Source organism: Callionymus lyra, chromosome 18 (assembly GCF_982586985.1).
Source record: "Callionymus lyra chromosome 18, fCalLyr1.hap1.1, whole genome shotgun sequence".
Lineage (NCBI taxonomy): Eukaryota > Metazoa > Chordata > Actinopteri > Syngnathiformes > Callionymidae > Callionymus > Callionymus lyra.
In genome coordinates this window covers 2,824,954-2,850,221 of record NC_141835.1, presented here as the reverse complement: position 1 = coordinate 2,850,221, position 25,268 = coordinate 2,824,954, and the positions used below count along the sequence as shown (strand labels likewise).

General features: G+C 40.8%; 1 protein-coding gene across 1 annotated transcript in view; it reads right to left on the bottom strand.

Annotated features, from left to right (window-relative positions):
- The window catches only part of fsip1 (fibrous sheath interacting protein 1), a 32,875-nt gene extending 7,747 nt beyond the window's left edge, over positions 1-25,128 (bottom strand). The window contains exons 1-8 of the mRNA XM_087780033.1: positions 24,978-25,128; positions 17,689-17,731; positions 17,477-17,625; positions 17,334-17,415; positions 17,204-17,257; positions 16,021-16,157; positions 15,866-15,958; positions 12,336-12,467 (exon numbers count right to left, since the gene is read on the bottom strand). Coding sequence (XP_087636159.1) covers positions 12,336-12,467; positions 15,866-15,958; positions 16,021-16,157; positions 17,204-17,257; positions 17,334-17,415; positions 17,477-17,578 — 600 coding nt within the window. The 5' untranslated portion in view covers positions 17,579-17,625; positions 17,689-17,731; positions 24,978-25,128. The remainder of the gene's footprint in view (positions 1-12,335; positions 12,468-15,865; positions 15,959-16,020; positions 16,158-17,203; positions 17,258-17,333; positions 17,416-17,476; positions 17,626-17,688; positions 17,732-24,977) is intronic.
- Positions 25,129-25,268: the final 140 nt, after the last annotated feature.

Sequence of the window (25,268 nt, the reverse complement as noted above, 5' to 3'; positions counted from 1 at the left end):
TATTTTAACTGTGTATTGTTTTGATGGTTAAAGAACTCTGTGACCCTGGTCTGGAAAGATCTTTACAAATAACCTTTACTTGCTTACTTTACATATTAAAAATCTTCTATTTTATTCTTAAGATAAATTACAAAAAGCCATTTTCCTTACTGGAAAAATAAACAACTACTCATTTCCAGAGAAAAATAAAATTGATCAGTTTCTCTTCATAAGAATCCATACATTATCAAGTTTAATGATAAATGGTCTGGTTCTACTTGAGCTTTCTGCCATTCTTGCTCATTGTTGTGTTTTCTCTTCCCTTATAAAGTGTTGTTTGAAGGTGTCTTGAGATACTTTTTGATACTTTCAGCAAATGGACTCTTATCTGCCAGAGCTTCCAATCAACACGAACACAAGTGACCTCTTTAATGATCTGGGTCTCGTCCAAACGACTCAATCCTTCACAGATGTTTCAAATCAAGAGCGATGGTTTCAGGAGTCGGACTCGAGCGCCGAGTGGATCAGTCCAGGCTCAGCGGCAGGAAGTGGAAGTTTGGATCCGGACTCTGGTGATGACTCACCAAACATGGGGAACTCTTGGCCATCGTGACCCAACTAACACTTCCAGAACGACCCACTCTCTTGACCCTGAGGGTGGCAGGACGCTGGACCATCAGCACCGAGACATGTAGGTCCAGATGCCACCTACGTTTAGAGGAATCGCCTTCGCTGGTTCAACTAGAACCACTATTTCTCCAGATCTTTGTTACCTCCAGCTGCCGCTCTGATGACTCAAGGGATGTTTTATGGAATAATTATTAGTTATAACCACCATTACATTCTTCCAACTGTTCCCAGAAGTAATTGCTACGTTGTGTTCGTAGTAATCTCTCCAGAGTGACACAAACCTTCAGAACAATCAACATTAACGTGGTTTTCTTCCAGCTCCTCGTCCAATACCAGGGGTTTGTTTTCGAATGGTTTCGTGGATGAGCATTCCTGGTGTATGAGGGGATTCACTGGTGGCTCATCTGGACCATGGATTGCTTTTGTGTGGAGCTGAGGGTGGTCCCGGCTCCAGCAGTCCTACTGAACTTCACGTCTCCTCGCGGCTCTCACTAGCAGCCTCAGTTCACGTCAGGATCTCTGGGTCTGTCGTGAAGGACCAGGTTCTCGGTGCCAAACTGTGACACAAGATCACTGAGAAGCAGCAGCTCCACAGCAGGTTCTTGTGAAACCATGATCAGAGTCGTCTGGACAGAAGCGCCGAGTCCAAGAATCCTTTTCTGCACTTCCTGGTGACACATGCTGTGTTCCGCCAGAATCTCAGCCTGACCTACATTGCCGTCCAAGGGCAAGTGAACGAGGTGTTTTTCAACAGATTCGAAAAGTGGGACACGGACCTGGGTTGGTTTGGAGAGTTGCTCGTAGTCTTTTGTGATCTGGCTGAAGACACGACTCGATGATGCGTGAATCCATGATGGATGAGGAGGAATCTGAAGATACATGTGGTAGTTGTCAAGAAATGTTGAGCTTTTTCATTCCAGTTTGTGAGAAGTTCTGCAGCCTCACAGCAAGATGGTTGCAGGTTCAGATCCAGACTTTGGTTTGCAGCAACTCTATGTCCTTTCATTGTCGTCCACTACAGCAGAGGAACCTTTTGCACCGCGGACCCGTTTAATCGTGCTACTGTTCTCAAGAAACTGATTTTCAGATAAAAACAGGAAGAAATAAATCATTAACAGTTTGTTTTTAACTCGTTTACAGATTATCTTTGAGTAAACCTGACTGTCCTGACATGTCAGTTGTCACATGTTAAAGTTACTTCAAGACAAAACACCTTTAAAGACAGTAATAATCAATCCAACAGAAACTAAATACATTTTTCTTTCTTTCACTGACCAATGCCTCACGGACCACTACCTGTCCCCGGACCAAAGGTCGGGGTCCTTTGCTCTACTGCATATGTGTCAAACTCAAGGCCCGCGAGCCAAATGTGGCCCGCCATGTGATTTTATGTGGCCCGCAAAAAAAAACAAAAAAAAAACTTGTCCGACAAACCAATCCCACAACAGACAAAATGGTTTTCCTTCTTTTATTCGCGCTGCTTGCGTTCCCTTCTCTGACTCTGACTCGGTCAGGTTTTCACAAGCGCAGGCACGCAATCCATGGCGCGGCAGGGTTCTCATTGCCCAGACTGTTGTAATGAAAGCGGGGGGCGATGGACCCTACAGTCTGTCTGTCTGTCTGTCTGTCTGTCTGTCTGTCTGTCTGTCTGTCTGTCTGTCTGTCTGTCTGTCTGTCTGTCTGTCTGTCTCAAATCAACAACATCACCCAAGATTGTCATCCACGCTACGTGTTTCATTAGCGCCGCTGCTTTGGGAAAACCGGCCGCGAGCCTTTGATGTGAGCAACACACACTCTCATCGCGGCACGCACACACACACACACACACACACGCACACACACACACACACACACACACGCACACACACAGAGTCCCTGGCCTGTCAATCGCTCCCTGTCACATGACCGATTTCAGCAGGAAAAAGTGTCGCACAAGTTGCTGCTGGCTTGTAAAGAAAACTACATTTACCCACAATGCATGCCTACCGGTGCTGCTGCTGCAGCGTCTCCAAATCAATGCCAACAGGTGGACTTGAGAAATACAAATACATCCTCGCAAAATGTCCAAGAAGAGAAGAGTTGATGAGGAGGGAAGGTGTGAAGACATGTTTGTGCTTCAAGGAGAAAGGTTGTGTGTCTTTGAAGCAGTGTCGGCTGTCAAAGAGTACAATCTGCGCCGGCATTTTGACACCAAACACGGAGCTAAGTATGACACATTTACCCATCAAGAAAAACAACAACTTGCCGAAGAATTCAAAGGCAAACTGCAAGCACAGCAGAATGTGTTCACGAAAGCCACAGCTAAAAATAATGTTATTTTCAGAACATGACCAATGGATGGTGGAGAGGATCCACTTGTTTGCACAGGATCTACTCATCAACAAGAACTGACAGCCAATATGGGGAACCTAAAACCATGACCAATAACTGGTTGTGAACTGAGACTTTCTTTCTTGTCGGGACATATAAAGACTCAACAATCTGATTTTCCTGCAATTGATTTATTTTTTCTCTGCTTGAGATGACAAGTGACGACACATGTGCATCAACAGGAAAAGTTGCTTGTCAGACTTATTTCAGTTGCAACTTATTAGTCTTGAGCTTTAAGTTTTTACTTATTTTTATGTGTAGCAATATATTTAGTACCACATGCATTTTTATTGTATTGTAAAAATACTACATCACACATGTTAGCAGCTCATGGTTGGTTTTACAGTAGTTATGACCTCAAGTAATACATTCAAAGTCATTTAACATTAAGGAGTAGTTACATTTATTTGACATTAGCTTAGATTTAGTTACATTTATAAGCTACATCTGGCCCTTTGAGGGCAGCCATGATGATGATGTGGCCCCTGCTCTACTGTATTGTAGGGGTCTCTGTCTCAAGGTCACTGTCACTGAATTACTGCCCGGGCGAGATTTCTTCTGGGCCCAATCAGATGTTCAAGCCCCTAAAATCTGCAGTTTCGACCCCCGGCGGTCTGCACATCTGTCCAGGGTGTCCACGGCCTCTCGCCAGAAGCCACTGGGAGAGAAACGAAGCCAAGACTTCAGATCCTCGGCAACGACCGTCACGCGACCGAGACAAAGCTTCACTCATCTGTTGCATATATTCCTCCGATGTAAACACGAGCTTCCACTTTGTTCCGATGCTTTCAAATCTCTCTGCTTCTCAAGGTCGTTTCATCTGGGTCATGAAGGAGCTTCTATTGTTAGCAGATGTGAGTCATCGGCAGCAGCGCTCACACGACTGGGCGTCGCAACTCTCAACGCACAATAAAGACGCACACCAGTGATGTGGTCGCACAAGTGTGAAGTCGCTCAACTCAAGACAATCTGAACCCTCGATCCACGACACATGTGAGAAAGTGTCGCACGCCGATGTGTCGAATACACAACTGAGCTACACACACAATACAACTCCAGGCTGAAGACTGAGGAGGTCATGGGTCTGATGCAGATACATCATGTGACCAGGGATCACTGGTTCACAAGTTGGATGGATGGATGGATGGATGGATGGATGGATGGATGGATGGATGGATGGATGGATGGATGGATGGATGGATGGGTGGATGGATGGATGGATGGATGGATGGATGGATGGATGGATGGATGGATGGATGGATGGATGGATGGATGGATGGATGGATGGATGGATGGATGGATGGATGGATGGATGGATGGATGGATGGATGGATGGATGGATGGATGGATGTTTAGATGGATGAATGAATGGAATAATGGTCTAGAAAGGCGCTTTATAAAGAGATTATTATTATTATTATTATTATTGATAAATGAATGGATTAATAGATGGATGGATGGATGGATGGATGCATGGATGGATGGATGGATGGATGGATGGATGGATGGATGGATGGATGGATGGATGAATGGATTAATAGATGGATGGATGGATGAATGAATGGAATAATGGATGGCTGGAAGATGGATGATGGATGGGAGAAATAGATGAATGAATGGATGAATGAATGGATGAATAGATGGATGGGTTGATGGATGGATGGATGAATGAATGGATTAATAGATGGATGGATGGAAGATGGATGATGGATGGGAGAAATAGATGAATGAATGGATGGATGGATGAATAGATTGATGGATGGATGGATGGGTTGATGGATGGATGGATGGATGAATGAATGGATTAATAGATGGATGGATGTTTAGATGGATGAATGAATGGAATAATGGATGGATGGATGGAAGATGGATGATGGATGGGAGAAATAGATGAATGAATGGATGGATGGATGGATGGAAGGACGGGTTCAGAAGCACGTCTGGTACCGTTAGCATGGACATGTGAGCGGGTCAGTCGGGGCCTTAAGGTCACCGTGGGTTTGGTGGGTTCATAGATGGAAGATCTGAGTTGTCAGCCGACCCGGGTCGAGCTGGTCCAGGTAAGAACACGTTCGAGCCCTTCAGCACATTTTCCGATCATCTTGGTCTCACACACGCCATGACACTTCATCATCTCCACCGATGTCACCCACAATGCACTGCAACAGTGTACGCTCTCGTAAAGTGACATCTTCAGAATAGTTTTCAACTTTTATAAATGTGGATTTTTCGGCATTTTTCCCTACATTTTTAAAGAGGAATCGTGTTTCACCGGACATTTCAGACGTGGGTAACATTTATTTGTGTTTACATGACAAAACATGAGCTTTTTTTTGATGATTTTGTTTTTGTTTTTTAACCCTAGTGTTATCTCAGGGTCAAGGTGACCCGAAGGCCCGAAAACAAATGTGTATGTGGTATCCCTTGTGTTTTGTCTCTGGGTCATAGGTGAACGACCGCCTGGCTTCCATGAACACATGTAGGACAACACAAGGGATACCACTAACACTTTTGTGTTGAGATAAGTCAAGGGTTAAACTTCCCAAATCTCGTTTTTTCCTAAATTAAATTGACAAATTAATCCAAAATAAATAATGAAATCCAGATCCTACTGGATTCCAATCTGTACTGCAACATATACATTGTTTCTAAATACCTCATTACTTTTGAGGTGAATTAATTACTCCAAAATTAACAAAAAATCCTGAAACAAAAATCCTTGATAGACCAATAATGAATAATATACATACATTCAAAATAAAATCGTTATTTTCTACACAATCTTTGACCAAATGTCACATAAATACCGTCAAAGCTTTAGATCAAGTCTCACTCAACGATGAAAAGAGTTTTCTCTCAACAACAAACTCATTTTTACGAGTTTTATGTGAGAAGAAGCGACGCCTGCTGACCCAGAAGAGCACAATGTGTCAACAATATGTGTCCTATTTGAGAGGCCGGGACTTTCCCTGACCTTGAACACGATGACAACACAACACTTGAAAGGGTCATTTGCACGAGGAAAGCCTCTGAAAAGTCCTTAATTATACGAGCGGACCCTAATAAAACTCTAACGAAGGACCTTCTGACCGCAGCGGGTCCTTCAACAAGGAGTTTTCCCAGAGAAACTCTGCTCCGTCACTTACGGACGAGTGGAATCATGGGATCTGAGACCACTGGATGACATCATCCTCACACAATAAAAGGAGGAAACACAAACATAAACAAAGTAACCAGGAGGAGAATCATCGTTTTCACTCTGACCACCATTACAAGAACCACACGTGAGAAAGTGTCATACGTTGATGTGTCGAATACACAACAGAGCTACACACACAACACAACTGCTGGCTGAAGACTGAGGATGGAAGGATGGATGGATGGATGGATGGATGGATGGATGGATGGATGGATGGATGGATGGATGGATGGATGGATGGATGGATGGATGGATGGATGGATGGATGGATGGATGGGCGGATGGATGGACGGATGGATGGATGGATGGATGGATGGATGGATGGATGATGGATGAATAGTTGGATGGATGCACGGATTAATAGATGGATGGATGAATAGACTGACTGAGGATGGATGGATGGATGGATGGATGGATGGATGGATGGATGGATGGATGGATGGATGGATGGATGGATGGATGGATGGATGGATGGATGGATGGGTTGATGGATGATAGATGGATGATGGATGAATAGTTGGATGGATGGATGGATGGATGGATGGATGGATGGATGGATGGATGGATGGATGGATGGATGGATGGATGGATGGATGGATGGATGGATGGATGGATGGATGGGTTGATGGATGCTAGATGAATGATGGATGAATAGTTGGATGGATGAATGGATTAATAGATGGATGGATGGATGGATGGATGGGTGGGTTGATGGATGATAGATGGATGATGGATGAATAGTTGGATGGATGGATGGATGAATGGATGAATGGATTAATAGATGGATGGATGGATGGATGGATGGATGGATGGATGGATGGATGGATGGATGGATGGATGGATGGATGGATGGATGGATTAATAGAGGGATGGATGGATGGATGGATGGGTTGATGGATGGATGGATGAATAGAGGGATGGATGAATAGAGGGATGAATGGATGAATGGATGGATGGATGGATGGATGGATGGATGGATGGATGGATGGATGGATGGATGGATGGATGGATGGATGATAGATGGATGATAGATGAATAGTTGGATGAATAGATGGATGGATGGATGGATGGAAGGCTGGATGGATGGATGGATGGATGGATGGATGGATGGATGGATGGATGGATGGATGGATGGATGGATGGATGGATGGATGGATGGATGGATGGATGGATGGATGAATAGATGGATGGATGGATGAATAGATGGATGGATGGATGAATAGATGGATGGATGGATGAATAGATGGATGGATGGATGGGTGGCTGGATGGGTTGATGGATGGATGGATGAATAGAGGGATGGATGAATAGAGGGATGAATGGATGGATGGATGGATGGATGGATGGATGGATGGATGGATGGATGGATGGATGGATGGATGGATGGATGGATGGATGGATGGATGGATGGATGGATGGATGGATGGTTTGATGGATGGATGGATGAATAGAGAGATGAATAGAGAGATGGATGGATGGATGGATGGATGGATGGATGGATGGATGGATGGATGGATGGATGGATGGATGGATGGATGGATGGATGGATGGATGGATGGATGGATGGATGGATGGATGGATGGATGGATGGATGGATGGATGGATGGATGGATGGATGATAGATGGATGATAGATGAATAGTTGGATGAATAGATGGATGGATGGATGGATGGAAGGCTGGATGGATGGATGGATGGATGGATGGATGGATGGATGGATGGATGGATGGATGGATGGATGGATGGATGGATGGATGGATGGATGGATGGATGGATGGATGGATGGATGGATGGATGGATGGATGGATGGATGGATGGATGAATAGATGGATGGATGGATGAATAGATGGATGGATGGATGAATAGATGGATGGATGGATGGGTGGCTGGATGGGTTGATGGATGGATGGATGAATAGAGGGATGGATGAATAGAGGGATGAATGGATGGATGGATGGATGGATGGATGGATGGATGGATGGATGGATGGATGGATGGATGGATGGATGGATGGATGGATGGATGGATGGATGGATGGATGGTTTGATGGATGGATGGATGAATAGAGAGATGAATAGAGAGATGGATGGATGGATGGATGGATGGATGGATGGATGGATGGATGGATGGATGGATGGATGGATGGATGGATGGATGGATGGATGGATGGATGGATGGATGGATGGATGGATGGATGGATGGATGGATGGATGGATGGATGGATGGATGGATGGATGGATGGATGGATGGATGGATGGATGGATGGATGGATGAATAGAGATGCTCTACATTGAGTCTCTCCCGGACGCCGACACTCGTTCATTCGTTTATTTTGTCTTTCTTTCTTTCAGCTCTTTCTTCTCAGCATAACTATACTGATGAACCATCCTCCCCTCACTCGGGAACAAGACCCCGGGATAGATCAACTCTGTCACCTTGAGACGTCACAGCCTGTCACGACTGAGCGTCTACGTAAAATAACTTTATTGATCAGGTCCAGGTGACACGTGCAGGACCAGCAGTGGCTCCACAGCTGCAGGTCACATGAGCGTCAGCAGCTGTCGTGGCTTCACTTGTCAAAGCAAACGCACAAAGTGCAGCTCAAGTGTTTCCACTTCTTCTCTTCACCACAAACATTCTTGCTTTTACGATGTGGAGGCTTTGATTCTTTTATTCGTCGCTGCACCTCCAGAGCAGGAAGTTGGTGCACATGTGGCGTGACTTGATATTAAACATCATCCAAGATGGTTTGGCTTCAGCACGACAACAAGGAGTGTTTATTATAGTAGTTCTGGTGACGAGCGACGCACTCTGGGTTCAGTGAAGGACGAGCGTCGCTGGTGTATCTCTGTCTCCGCAGACGTCCACGGATGGAGCTGCAGGATCAGAGCTGCTGGATCAGAGCTGCTGGATCAGAGCTGCTGGATCAGAGCTGCTGGATCAGAGCTGCTGGATCAGAGCTGCTGGATCAGAGCTGCTGGATCAGAGCTGCTGGATCAGAGCTGCTGGAACGTTCAGGACTGAACCTTCTCTTCAGCAGAAGAAGCTTCATAGTCATGTCTGACAAATATAGATGTGAGGCTCACAGAGCTGTTGTGTTGTTGCTGTTGCTGTTGTTGTTGTTGTTGTTGTGTTGTTGTTGTGTTGTTGCTGTTGCTGTTGTTGTTGTTGGTGTTGTTGTTGTTGTGTTGTTGTTGCTGTTGTGTTGTTGTTGTTGTTTTTGTTGCTGTTGTGTTGTTGTTGTTTGTTTGTTGTTGTTGTTTTTGTTGTTGTGATCGTTGTTGTTGCTATTGTGTTGTTGTTGTTGTGTTGTTGTTGCTGTTGTGTTGTTGTTGTTGTTTTTGTTGCTGTTGTGTTGTTGCTGTTGCTGTTGTTGTTGTTGTGTTGTTGTTGTGTTGTTGCTGTTGCTGTTGTTGTTGTTGTTGTTGGTGTTGTTGTTGTGTTGTTGTTGCTGTTGTGTTGTTGTTGTTGTTTTTGTTGCTGTTGTGTTGTTGTTGTTTGTTTGTTGTTGTTGTTGTTTTTGTTGTTGTGATCGTTGTTGTTGTTGTTGCTATTGTGTTGTTGTTGTTGTTGTGTTGTTGTTGTTTGTGTGCATGTATGTTTGTGTATGTTTGTGTATGTTTGTGTATTTTTGTGTGCATGTGTGTATGTGTTTGTGTGCATGTATAGTGTGCAGTAACGTCTACACAAACAACATCTACTACATCTTCTGTGAATCCAGTCGTTTCTCTCCTGGCGAAGATTCCAGCGTGAACCATGAAGATCCATAAATAAACTTCTGTTCATCACACTCACACACTCGCACACTCTACACACTCACACACTCTACACACTCCACACACTCTACACACTCCACACACTCCACACACTCCACACACTCATCCAAGAGTCAAAGTGCAGGAATTTAACACAAAAACTATTTATCTGAAAACCTTCTTCTTCCACCGACAGGTAAACATCTGGAGATGAAACCTCAGAGAAGATCTTGAGCCTCAAAGATCCTCAGACTTAACTGACCTTTTATGAAAGTTTGAACATTTCAATCTTTAAAACTTGGAAACTTTTGTTTTTATTCAATCATTTCCATATTTTTGAATTAAATGTTATTTTATAAAGAATTCAATGCACATAAAAGAACATTTCAATATTGAATTCCATTCGTTTTTTACGCTTAAAGTTGCTCTTACTAACTCGGTGCTCTGTTGGTCATGTCTGGTGACTCTATTATACCAAAATTCGATTTGTTTTTTAAATAAATGATTGTTTTTTTTACGCATAAAGTTCTATGTACTATTTGCACGTCACATGATCGACTGTGCGTCTCATGATTGGCTGAAAGTTTGATCCAGTAGCTCGGTGCTCTGTTGGTCATGTCTGGTGACTCTATTATAGCAACCTTTCAATATTGAATTCAATTTGTTTTTAAATAAATTGTTTAGTTATTGACGCATAAAGTTCTAATTACTATTTGCACGTCATGTGATCGACTGTGCGTCGCATGATTGGCTGAAAGTTTGATCCAGTAGCTCGGTGCTCTGTTGGTCATGTCTGGTGACTCTATTATAGCAAAAATTCATTATTGAATTTGATTTGTTTTTTATATAAATTATTGTTTTTTTACGCATAAAGTTCTGACTACTTTTTGCACGTCACATGATCGACTGTGTGTCGCATGATTGGCTGAAAATTTGATCCAGTAGCTCGGTGCTCTGTTGGTAATGTCTGGTGACTCTATTATACCAACCTTTCAATATTGAATTCAATTTGTTTTTAAATAAATTGTTTGGTTATTTACGCATAAAGTTCTAATTACTATTTGCACGTCACATGATCGACTGTGCGTCGCATGATTGGCTGAAAGTTTGATCCAGTAGCTCGGTGCTCTGTTGGTAATGTCTGGTGACTCTATTATACCAACCTTTCAATATTGAATTCAATTTGTTTTTAAATAAATTGTTTGGTTATTTACGCATAAAGTTCTAATTACTATTTGCACGTCATGTGATCGACTGTGCGTCGCATGATTGGCTGAAAGTTTGATCCAGTAGCTCAGTGCTCTGTTGGTCATGTCTGGTGACTCTATTATAGCAACATTCGATTTGTTTTTTAAATAAATGATTGTGTTTTTTACACATAAAGTTCTATGTACTATTTGCATGTCACGTGATCGACTGTGCGTCGCATGATTGGCTGAAAGTTTGATCCAGTAGCTCGGTGCTCTGTTGGTAATGTCTGGTGACTCTATTATAGCAAAAATTCATTATTGAATTTGATTTGTTTTTTATATAAATTATTGTTTTTTACGCATTAAGGTCTAATTACTTTTTGCACGTCACATGATCGACTGTGCGTCTCATGATTGGCTGAAAGTTTGATCCAGTAGCTCGGTGCTCTGTTGGTCATGTCTGGTGACTCTATTATAGCAACATTTCAATATTGAATTCAATTTGTTTTTAAATAAATTGTTTGGTTATTTACGCATAAAGTTCTAATTACTATTTGCACGTCACATGATCGACTGTGTGTCGCATGATTGGCTGAAAGTTTGATCCAGTAGCTCGGTGCTCTGTTGGTCATGCCTGGTGACTCTATTATACCAACATTTTTATATTGAATTAAAACGACTATAAATGAAACAATATTGAACTTTTTTAAAATGAATTATTGTAATAAGAAGATCAAACTCTACGTATATATTTTGATAATATTCAAATGTTTCAATGAAATGATTAAAAAAACAAGTTCAAGCTTCAGTTTCACTGAAAGAATGTCAAAGTTAAATACGATCCATGAATCACTGATAAACACTCGGATCCAACAGAACCAGCGACCGATGCTCCGGACGAGATACGAGAGAAAACCTCACAAGTCGAAAAGAGGAGGAATCTCTCCGTCAAGGTTTTACGGCTCGGTTTGTTTGGACGTGATCCGTCTGTTCGGATCTGTTCTGCGTCAAACGTTCCTCAAATTAAACTTTCATAATCGTCTTATCTTCATTAGCTCCTCTGCCCGGGGCCAGGTGCAGGCGACGGATCAGAACTTGTGTTGGTGCTCGAGTGGGTCACATGTTCGGAGGTCTGATCACGATCATGTCGAGTATGAAGAGCAACATGTTGGACGAGGAGCTGCAGGTGAGAAGGTGAGAAGGTGAGACCCACCTGTGAGGAGCAGCTCCACACACAGACCATCTCCTCCTGAGGGAGCAGGAGTCGTAGCTCGGCCTCGATGTTCTCGAGCCGCTGCAGGTCAGAGGGTCGGGGGTCGTATCCCGGGGTCGCGGCCCACACGTCCTGTGGACGCACACGTGAGAAGGTCAGAGACGATCCACTAGACCAGGATCTGAGTCAAAGACAGAGCAGGTCTGTTGTAGACCAGCGAGTTCTCACAGTGACCTCAACCTGGTGAGATCATCACACGGAGATAAGATCTTCCACTGAGGGATTCAAGACCTCAACTCTGACCTTTGAACAAACTTTAGAAGCAGCAGATGAAACTACATCGTGAACATACTTGACTCTGGTGTTGTACTAGTGTAGTAACAAGTATGTATGTGTAGTATTGTCCAGTACTTGACTCTGGTGTTGTGATAGTGTAGTAACAAGGATATATGTGTAGTATTGTCCAGTACTTGACTCTGGTGTTGTGATAGTGTAGTAACAAGTATATATGTGTAGTATTGTGCAGTACTTGACTCTGGTGTTGTGATAGTGTAGTAACAAGTATATATGTGTAGTATTGTCCAGTACTTGACTCTGGTGTTGTGATAATGTAGTAACAAGTATTTATGTGTAGTATTGTCCAGTACTTGCCTCTGGTGTTGTGATAGTGTAGTAACAAGTATTTATGTGTAGTATTGTCCAGTACTTGACGCTGGTCTTGTGATAGTGTAGTAACAAGTATATATGTGTAGTATTGTCCAGTACTTGACTCTGGTGTTGTGATAGTGTAGTAACAAGTATTTATGTGTAGTATTGTCCACTACTTGACTCTGGTGTTGTGATAGTGTAGTAACAAGTATATATGTGTAGTATTGTCCAGTACTTGACTCTGGTGTTGTGATAATGTAGTAACAAGTATTTATGTGTAGTATTGTCCAGTACTTGCCTCTGGTGTTGTGATAGTGTAGTAACAAGTATTTATGTGTAGTATTGTCCAGTACTTGACGCTGGTCTTGTGATAGTGTAGTAACAAGTATATATGTGTAGTATTGTCCAGTACTTGACTCTGGTGTTGTGATAGTGTAGTAACAAGTATTTATGTGTAGTATTGTCCAGTACTTGACTCTGGTGTTGTGATAGTGTAGTAACAAGTATTTATGTGTAGTATTGTCCAGTACTTGACTCTGGTGTTGTGATAGTGTAGTAGCAAGTATATATGTGTAGTATTGTCGAGTACTTGACTCTGGTGTTGTGATAGTGTAGTAACAAGTATATATGTGTAGTATTGTCGAGTACTTGACTCTGGTGTTGTGATAGTGTAGTAACAAGTATATATGTGTAGTATTGTCGAGTACTTGACTCTGGTGTTGTGATAGTGTAGTAACAAGTATATATGTGTAGTATTGTCGAGTACTTGACTCTGGTGTTGTGATAGTGTAGTAACAAGTATATATGTGTAGTATTGTCCAGTACTTGACTCTGGTGTTGTGATAGTGTAGTAACAAGTATTTATGTGTAGTATTGTCCAGTACTTGACTCTGGTGTTGTGATAGTGTAGTAACAAGTATTTATGTGTAGTATTGTCCAGTACTTGACTCTGGTGTTGTGATAGTGTAGTAACAAGTATATATGTGTAGTATTGTCCAGTACTTGACTCTGGTGTTGTGATAGTGTAGTAACAAGTATATATGTGTAGTATTGTCCAGTACTTGACTCTGGTGTTGTGATAGTGTAGTAACAAGTATTTATGTGTAGTATTGTCCAGTACTTGACTCTGGTGTTGTGATAGTGTAGTAACAAGTATTTATGTGTAGTATTGTCCAGTACTTGACTCTGGTATTGTGATAGTCTAGTAACAAGTATATATGTGTAGTATTGTCCAGTACTTGACTCTGGTGTTGTGATAGTGTAGTAACAAGTATTTATGTGTAGTATTGTCCAGTACTTGACTCTGGTGTTGTGATAGTGTAGTAACAAGTATTTATGTGTAGTATTGTCCAGTACTTGACTCTGGTGTTGTGATAGTGTAGTAACAAGTATATATGTGTAGTATTGTCCAGTACTTGACTCTGGTGTTGTGATAGTGTAGTAACAAGTATATATGTGTAGTATTGTCCAGTACTTGACTCTGGTGTTGTGATAGTGTAGTAACAAGTATTTATGTGTAGTATTGTCCAGTACTTGACTCTGGTGTTGTGATAGTCTAGTAACAAGTATTTATGTGTAGTATTGTCCAGTACTTGACTCTGGTGTTGTGATAGTCTAGTAACAAGTATATATGTGTAGTATTGTCCAGTACTTGACTCTGGTGTTGTAGTATTTACAGACCACATGACTCTTGATGAAGTCGTAACTACTTTCATTTGTTTTCAAACCAAAATATGTCCAAACATCAGCTTTAAAAGCTGCTGGACTCACTGTATCCTCTCGTCCTCAGTCATCATTCTCCCTTTAGCTGTGGAGGACGTAACGACTGCTACTCTGGTTTCCTCCCACAGTCCAAAAACACACAGAGGTTGATTGAGAACTTTGGTATAAGTGTGTGTGTAAATGCTTGTGTGTCTTTATTGTGTCCTGAGACAGACTGGCGTCCTGTCCAGGGTGTCCCCCGCCTCTCGTCCGAAGAAACTGGGATACATAAGAGTATAGAAGGAATTGTGTATTTAGATAATTATTTATTGATATTATAATGTTGTGTTTTCGTCAAATATAGTTTTATGGTATTTATGAATCGTTAACCCGTGAATCTGAGTAAGTGTGTGTTGTGTGTCTGTGTGTGTGTGTGCAAGTTGTGTGTTTGATGGTGAAGACTAAATAAACCAGTTTCTTGAAGAAGGTTTGAAGATCCTGGTTGTGAAGGTGGAGCAGATGAAGCTCTGGCGTGTCTCGGTATCTTCTGACCTCACGTAGAAACTATGCTGCGTTACGTTCGTCCACTTCTCTGCAGGAGTTCGTTCAAGTTTCCACATCTTCGTTCTCCTTCATCCTCGGACGTCCATTGTTGACTCTGGCTCGTCTCCACGCCGGCTTTATCGCTTCTCAGAACCACATAAAAATGTTTTGAAAAACGTCAAAAGTTCACCGAAGAACACGGAGCAGAGGCTTCGAGGAACGAGGCCAACAACCTGGAACAGAAGTCGTGTCGAGCGCCAACGTCCAGAGGAACGTAGTCGGAGCAGGAAGTCCTGCCTCGGCCCGGTTCCATGTGAGCAGAAGAAGTTCAAGAGAACGAGCGTGACCAAGGTCATCGCTCACCTGCTGCTCCACGAGAAACCATGATTGGATCATGTGATCGGAAACATCTTCACAAACAAGAAGTTTCTGGCGAGAAGTTGAACAGTTCCTCTATGGTAACGCTGGAACCGGAGCATGTGGCGTTCCTGCTCTGCATCTGGTTCTGCTGCGATGGACCGACTCTGAAGTGGGTCAAGTGTACGGACGTGATTCACGTCAGTCTCTGGTGGAAACGCTGATGACACGTGAGGTAAACTGGGTCATTAGCGTGATCGTCCGCACATGTGAGGCTTTACCTCGAGGTCCTCTGGCGCGTCTGCGAGAAGGTCAGCCAGACGAGCTTCCTCGGCTCGCGTCAGAGGAACGTGGCCCGGATCGCTCCTCGCCAGCTGCAGTGAAGATAACGTGAAGTAACGCGTGTTCTCGGGCCGGCAGGTGAACTCTGACGCACCTGGATGTTCCTCTTCACGAAGTCCTTCTGTTTGGCTCCACGATGACCTTCAAACTCCTCTTCATTCTCCTCTTCATCCTCCTCTTCATCCTCCTCTTCATCCTCTTCTGAGAACGAGGTGTCGTGAGACTCCTCACCTGTCACACCAGCCACACTTACATTTCATTATTTGTAATTCTTAACAACTTAAACTATACAATATTCATATAAATGACTTTGGTTTTATCATTTCACATTGTTTAAAGATAAAACGTCGTGGATGAGTTTTTCTCTTTTGTTAAACTTTAAATTCGTGTGTTGTTTTGTGTAGTTATTTGAGTATTTCATTCATTTTATTGTCATAAAACTGTTCATGCTGGTTAATTATTCATTGTTCATTTATATGGATATTTATGAAAATATTGATCTTATTGTACTTACAATTTATTGTAATTAATCAATTTCTTATACATTTTATTCCTATTAGTTCATTTTTATATTCAGTAACAAGTTCCTTTGTTGTGTTGACAACACTGGCCATAAAAAGTTTTTTTTAATTCTCAATGTAATTTGTATTTTTGCTTTGTTTTATGAGTATTTAAATGATTTTATTGTCATAAAACTGTTCATGTTGGTGTAAGATTATCGTGTTAATTATTCATTGTTCATTTATATGGATTTTTATGAAATTTTTACCTCATTATACTTTTAATTTATTGTAATTAATCGATCTCTTATAGATTTTATTCTTATAAGTTAATTTTTATATTCTGTGACAAGTTCCTTTGTTGTGTTGACAACACTGGCCATAAAAGTTTTTAAATTCTCAATTTAATTTGTATTTTGTTTTGTTTTTTGAGTATTTAAATGATTTTATTGTCATAAAACTGTTATCTGAAGGTGATTAATTAGTAATTAGTTTTTGTTTTGTTTATTATTATTTTAGGTTAATGTAAAAACTAAATAACGTGTATTGTTAGACTCTTTGTGTAGTTGTCGTCTACATGAATGTTAAAAACACCTAAAACAAAGTGTGGTGCAGTGAAGGGAGTTTGTTTCATGTAACTTATAACATCATAGTTTTAAACTGTTGTAACAACAGATCAAATATACTTTAGATTCGTGATGATGATGAAGATCAGAGAAGGTTTACTTGAGGCTGTGGCGCCATCGTGTGGAGAACAAAACTAAATGAAAAACTCACAGAGTTCAGTTGTGAAAACTGGAACAACATCTTCAGACTCCTCCAGATCTAGATCTGAAAAGATAAATGTTACACAACTGTAGTCGTTGTGTGTGTCACAGATGTGTGTGTGTGTGTGTGAGATCTTCACCGGCTGCTGCTTCCAGAGCCAGAAACATCTGCGTGTTCTTGGCCTCCTGCGTCGTCTCCGCTCGACCTTCAGGGATGATCTCCTGCAGGAACCATCGTCAGTCACGATCCAGACCATGTTCTCGTGTCGCTGTGTCGTCCGACCTTGAGTTCCCGCCACAGTCGCAGCTTCAGTCGCTTCAGTCGAGTCTTGGCTCGTGTCTCTCTGGCGATGACCTCGACCAGGACTTCATCGAGTCTTCTCATCTCCTCCACGGCCTTCTCCAGTCGAGGATCGTCTTCGTCGGACTCGTCTGAGCGACACAAACACTCTCTTGACTCCGAGTCACATCAGCAGCAACATGGTCTGAACTCACCGTCACACGAGAGGAGACTGAGATCTTCGAGGGTGTCTTCAGTCTGGAGATGAAGTTAGTGTTGGTTATTTCTCGTCGTTATATCAGACAAGATTCAGAAATATATTAAAGAGAGATTTCAGTGTCATGATGCGATGGTGGTTAAAAAAAAGAAGTGCCTTTTTTAAAAGATCTGACAATCATTGATCCTTACTTTGAAGATGAACTCTGCAGCCAGAATCCTGAGCCGCTCTAGTAGAAGAACTCACATTTCTCCTTCAAACTCTTCACTGGCTGCTCTAGTAGAAGAACTCACATTTCTCCTTCAAACTCTTCACTGGCTGCCAGTTTCTTTCAGGATCATTTTAAAATTCTGGTTCTTACTTTCAGATCTATTCATGGTCAGACCTTCCATCAGTGATCTGATCCAGACTTACACCCCAGCTCGGGCTCTGAGGTCTGTGGATCAGAATCTACTGATGGTTCCTGAACTTCCGGACCAGAGGAGAGAAATCCTTCCAAAATGTTGGAACCATCTCTGTGTTTGATGATCTACTGACTCCTTCAAGAAACATCTGTGTTTGATGATCTACTGACTCCTTCAAGAAACATCTGTGTTTGATGATCTACTGACACCTTCAAGAAACATGTGTTTGATGATCTACTGACTCCTTCAAGAAACATCTGTGTTTGATGATCTACTGACTCCTTCAAGAAACATCTGTGTTTGATGATCTACTGACTCCTTCAAGAATCAACTGTGTTTGATGATCTACTGACTCCTTCAAGAACCATCTGTGTTTGATGATCTACTGACTCCTTCAAGAAACATGTGTGTTTGATGATCTACTGACTCCTTCAAGAAACATCTGTGTTTGATGATCTACTGACTCCTTCAAGAAACATCTGTGTTTGATGATCTACTGACTCCTTCAAGAAACATCTATGTTTGATGATCTACTGACTCCTTCAAGAAACATCTGTGTTTGATGATCTACTGACTCCTTCAAGAAACATCTGTGTTTGATGATCTACTGACTCCTTCAAGAAACATCTGTGTTTGATGATCTACTGACTCCTTCAAGAAACATCAGTGTTTGATGATCTACTGACTCCTTCAAGAAACATCTGTGTTTGATGATCTACTGACTCCTTCAAGAAACATCTGTGTTTGATGATCTACTGACTCCTTCAAGAAACATCTGTGTTTGATGATCTACTGACTCCTTCAAGAAACATCTGTGTTTGATGATCTACTGACTCCTTCAAGAAACATCTGTGTTTGATGATCTACTGACTCCTTCAAGAAACATCTGTGTTTGATGATCTACTGACTCCTTCAAGAAACATCTGTGTTTGATGATCTACTGACTCCTTCAAGAAACATCTCTGTGTTTGATGATCTACTGACTCCTTCAAGAAACATCTGTGTTTGATGATCTACTGACTCCTTCAAGAAACATCTGTGTTTGATGATCTACTGACTCCTTCAAGAAACATCTATGTTTGATGATCTACTGACTCCTTCAAGAAACATCTGTGTTTGATGATCTACTGACTCCTTCAAGAAACATCTGTGTTTGATGATCTACTGACTCCTTCAAGAAACATCTGTGTTTGATGATCTACTGACTCCTTCAAGAAACATCAGTGTTTGATGATCTACTGACTCCTTCAAGAAACATGTGTGTTTGATGATCTACTGACTCCTTCAAGAAACATCTGTGTTTGATGATCTACTGACTCCTTCAAGAAACATCTGTGTTTGATGATCTACTGACTCCTTCAAGAAACATCTGTGTTTGATGATCTACTGACTCCTTCAAGAAACATCAGTGTTTGATGATCTACTGACTCCTTCAAGAAACATCTGTGTTTGATGATCTACTGACTCCTTCAAGAAACATCTGTGTTTGATGATCTACTGACTCCTTCAAGAAAAATCTGTGTTTGATGATCTACTGACTCCTTCAAGAAAAATCTGTGTTTGATGATCTACTGACTCCTTCAAGAAACATCTGTGTTTGATGATCTACTGACTCCTTCAAGAAACATCTCTGTGTTTGATGATCTACTGACTCCTTCAAGAAACATCTGTGTTTGATGATCTACTGACTCCTTCAAGAAACATCAGTGTTTGATGATCTACTGACTCCTTCAAGAAACATCTGTGTTTGATGATCTACTGACTCCTTCAAGAAACATCTGTGTTTGATGATCTACTGACTCCTTCAAGAAACATCTGTGTTTGATGATCTACTGACTCCTTCAAGAAACATCTGTGTTTGATGATCTACTGACTCCTTCAAGAAACATCTGTGTTTGATGATCTACTGACTCCTTCAAGAAACATCTGTGTTTGATGATCTACTGACTCCTTCAAGAAACATCTGTGTTTGATGATCTACTGACTCCTTCAAGAAACATCTCTGTGTTTGATGATCTACTGACTCCTTCAAGAAACATCTGTGTTTGATGATCTACTGACTCCTTCAAGAAACATCTGTGTTTGATGATCTACTGACTCCTTCAAGAAACATCTATGTTTGATGATCTACTGACTCCTTCAAGAAACATCTGTGTTTGATGATCTACTGACTCCTTCAAGAAACATCTGTGTTAGATGATCTACTGACTCCTTCAAGAAACATCTGTGTTTGATGATCTACTGACTCCTTCAAGAAACATCAGTGTTTGATGATCTACTGACTCCTTCAAGAAACATGTGTGTTTGATGATCTACTGACTCCTTCAAGAAACATCTGTGTTTGATGATCTACTGACTCCTTCAAGAAACATCTGTGTTTGATGATCTACTGACTCCTTCAAGAAACATCTGTGTTTGATGATCTACTGACTCCTTCAAGAAACATCTGTGTTTGATGATCTACTGACTCCTTCAAGAAACATCAGTGTTTGATGATCTACTGACTCCTTCAAGAAACATCTGTGTTTGATGATCTACTGACTCCTTCAAGAAACATCTGTGTTTGATGATCTACTGACTCCTTCAAGAAAAATCTGTGTTTGATGATCTACTGACTCCTTCAAGAAAAATCTGTGTTTGATGATCTACTGACTCCTTCAAGAAACATCTGTGTTTGATGATCTACTGACTCCTTCAAGAAACATCTCTGTGTTTGATGATCTACTGACTCCTTCAAGAAACATCTGTGTTTGATGATCTACTGACTCCTTCAAGAAACATCTGTGTTTGATGATCTACTGACTCCTTCAAGAAACATCTGTGTTTGATGATCTACTGACTCCTTCAAGAAACATCTGTGTTTGATGATCTACTGACTCCTTCAAGAAACATCTGTGTTTGATGATCTACTGACTCCTTCAAGAAACATCAGTGTTTGATGATCTACTGACTCCTTCAAGAAACATCTGTGTTTGATGATCTACTGACTCCTTCAAGAAACATCTGTGTTTGATGATCTACTGACTCCTTCAAGAAAAATCTGTGTTTGATGATCTACTGACTCCTTCAAGAAACATCTGTGTTTGATGATCTACTGACTCCTTCAAGAAACATCTGTGTTTGATGATCTACTGACTCCTTCAAGAAACATCTCTGTGTTTGATGATCTACTGACTCCTTCAAGAAACATCTGTGTTTGATGATCTACTGACTCCTTCAAGAAACATCTGTGTTTGATGATCTACTGACTCCTTCAAGAAACATCTGTGTTTGATGATCTACTGACTCCTTCAAGAAACATCTGTGTTTGATGATCTACTGACTCCTTCAAGAAACATCTGTGTTTGATGATCTACTGACTCCTTCAAGAAACATCTGTGTTTGATGATCTACTGACTCCTTCAAGAAACATCTGTGTTTGATGATCTACTGACTCCTTCAAGAAAAATCTGTGTTTGATGATCTACTGACTCCTTCAAGAAACATCTGTGTTTGATGATCTACTGACTCCTTCAAGAAACATCTGTGTTTGATGATCTACTGACTCCTTCAGGAAACATCTCTGTGTTTGATGATCTACTGACTCCTTCAAGAAACATCTGTGTTTGATGATCTACTGACTCCTTCAAGAAACATCTGTGTTTGATGATCTACTGACTCCTTCAAGAAACATCTGTGTTTGATGATCTACTGACTCCTTCAAGAAACATCTGTGTTTGATGATCTACTGACTCCTTCAAGAAACATCAGTGTTTGATGATCTACTGACTCCTTCAAGAAACATCTGTGTTTGATGATCTACTGACTCCTTCAAGAAACATCTGTGTTTGATGATCTACTGACTCCTTCAAGAAAAATCTGTGTTTGATGATCTACTGACTCCTTCAAGAAAAATCTGTGTTTGATGATCTACTGACTCCTTCAAGAAACATCTGTGTTTGATGATCTACTGACTCCTTCAAGAAACATCTCTGTGTTTGATGATCTACTGACTCCTTCAAGAAACATCTGTGTTTGATGATCTACTGACTCCTTCAAGAAACATCAGTGTTTGATGATCTACTGACTCCTTCAAGAAACATCTGTGTTTGATGATCTACTGACTCCTTCAAGAAACATCTGTGTTTGATGATCTACTGACTCCTTCAAGAAACATCTGTGTTTGATGATCTACTGACTCCTTCAAGAAACATCTGTGTTTGATGATCTACTGACTCCTTCAAGAAACATCTGTGTTTGATGATCTACTGACTCCTTCAAGAAACATCTGTGTTTGATGATCTACTGACTCCTTCAAGAAACATCTGTGTTTGATGATCTACTGGCTCCTTCAAGAAACATCTGTGTTTGATGATCTACTGACTCCTTCAAGAAACATCTATGTTTGATGATCTACTGACTCCTTCAAGAAACATCTGTGTTTGATGATCTACTGACTCCTTCAAGAAACATCTGTGTTTGATGATCTACTGACTCCTTCAAGAAACATCTGTGTTTGATGATCTACTGACTCCTTCAAGAAACATCAGTGTTTGATGATCTACTGACTCCTTCAAGAAACATGTGTGTTTGATGATCTACTGACTCCTTCAAGAAACATCTGTGTTTGATGATCTACTGACTCCTTCAAGAAACATCTGTGTTTGATGATCTACTGACTCCTTCAAGAAACATCTGTGTTTGATGATCTACTGACTCCTTCAAGAAACATCAGTGTTTGATGATCTACTGACTCCTTCAAGAAACATCTGTGTTTGATGATCTACTGACTCCTTCAAGAAACATCTGTGTTTGATGATCTACTGACTCCTTCAAGAAAAATCTGTGTTTGATGATCTACTGACTCCTTCAAGAAACATCTGTGTTTGATGATCTACTGACTCCTTCAAGAAACATCTGTGTTTGATGATCTACTGACTCCTTCAAGAAACATCTCTGTGTTTGATGATCTACTGACTCCTTCAAGAAACATCTGTGTTTGATGATCTACTGACTCCTTCAAGAAACATCTGTGTTTGATGATCTACTGACTCCTTCAAGAAACATCTGTGTTTGATGATCTACTGACTCCTTCAAGAAACATCTGTGTTTGATGATCTACTGACTCCTTCAAGAAACATCTGTGTTTGATGATCTACTGACTCCTTCAAGAAACATCTGTGTTTGATGATCTACTGACTCCTTCAAGAAACATCTGTGTTTGATGATCTACTGACTCCTTCAAGAAACATCTGTGTTTGATGATCTACTGACTCCTTCAAGAAAAATCTGTGTTTGATGATCTACTGACTCCTTCAAGAAACATCTGTGTTTGATGATCTACTGACTCCTTCAAGAAACATCTGTGTTTGATGATCTACTGACTCCTTCAAGAAACATCTCTGTGTTTGATGATCTACTGACTCCTTCAAGAAACATCTGTGTTTGATGATCTACTGACTCCTTCAAGAAACATCTGTGTTTGATGATCTACTGACTCCTTCAAGAAACATCTGTGTTTGATGATCTACTGACTCCTTCAAGAAACATCTGTGTTTGATGATCTACTGACTCCTTCAAGAAACATCTGTGTTTGATGATCTACTGACTCCTTCAAGAAACATCTGTGTTTGATGATCTACTGACTCCTTCAAGAAACATCTGTGTTTGATGATCTACTGACTCCTTCAAGAAAAATCTGTGTTTGATGATCTACTGACTCCTTCAAGAAACATCTGTGTTTGATGATCTACTGACTCCTTCAAGAAACATCTGTGTTTGATGATCTACTGACTCCTTCAGGAAACATCTCTGTGTTTGATGATCTACTGACTCCTTCAAGAAACATCTGTGTTTGATGATCTACTGACTCCTTCAAGAAACATCTGTGTTTGATGATCTACTGACTCCTTCAAGAAACATCTGTGTTTGATGATCTACTGACTCCTTCAAGAAACATCTGTGTTTGATGATCTACTGACTCCTTCAAGAAACATCTGTGTTTGATGATCTACTGACTCCTTCAAGAAACATCTGTGTTTGATGATCTACTGACTCCTTCAAGAAACATCTGTGTTTGATGATCTACTGACTCCTTCAAGAAACATCTGTGTTTGATGATCTACTGACTCCTTCAAGAAACATCTGTGTTTGATGATCTACTGACTCCTTCAAGAAACATCTCAAGACACTTTTATTCGTGTAGATTTTTCCTTGATTCTATGAGACTCTTGTGTTTGTCTCAGTATTATCTTGATCTTTAAAGTCTATATTTTATTGAATATTGTTTTGATTGTTTAAGCGCTTTGTGACCCTGGTCTGGAAAAGCTCTACAAATATTACTTACTAACTCACAAACACTTATGTATAGCATCATAAACTTGACATTAGATGGTTAAAATATGATGATTTAATGATCAGTTTCTCAGAAATTACACATTTAAATGTTGTCAACATTTACATACAGCAGCCACTAAATGTAACTTTGGATATAAATGTATTTATAGCATCATATACTAATCTTTGATAATGTCATTGACGTTAAACAGCTAAAGAAATATGATCCATTTCTCTAAGATTCCACTTTAAGATGTTATGATATTGTGTGTAATAGTTGTCAACAACTACTTACTTACTTACTTACTGAGGGAAAAGTTATTATTTATCGTATCTTAAACATGTTATATTATTTTGAAAAATATAAACAAGGGGAAACTCTACAATCTCACAACAAAAATATAAACAATCCATAGCTAGATAAAATATTGATTAATGCTCAATAATAAATAAATGTTTGTTCAGTGACCCTTGAATAAAAAAACTATAAACTTTGGCTTAATGTTAGCAAACATTTCTACAAGATCAACAAGAATAAGAAGCCAGTAATAATAATAAAAACGTTCACCTGCGAGTCCAACCTGTCGTCGGTCAAGACCTGAAGAGTTAAAGTCGTTGTTGTCGTGAAATATCTGTCATTGTTTGACGAACAAACACCTGACGCTCGACGACAGGTTCGATCACGTGACGAGGGTCTGGAGATGTCGTCGAGGTTCCCCTTCGTGATGTCCATGTTTCATAAAATCACTCACATTAACGTCTTGAATCTGGTTCTATTTGTTTCTACGAAAAAAAAACCGTTTAGCGACGCGACCGCGTTGCCATGGCGACCACGTGACGTCACCTAACTGCCGCCTCC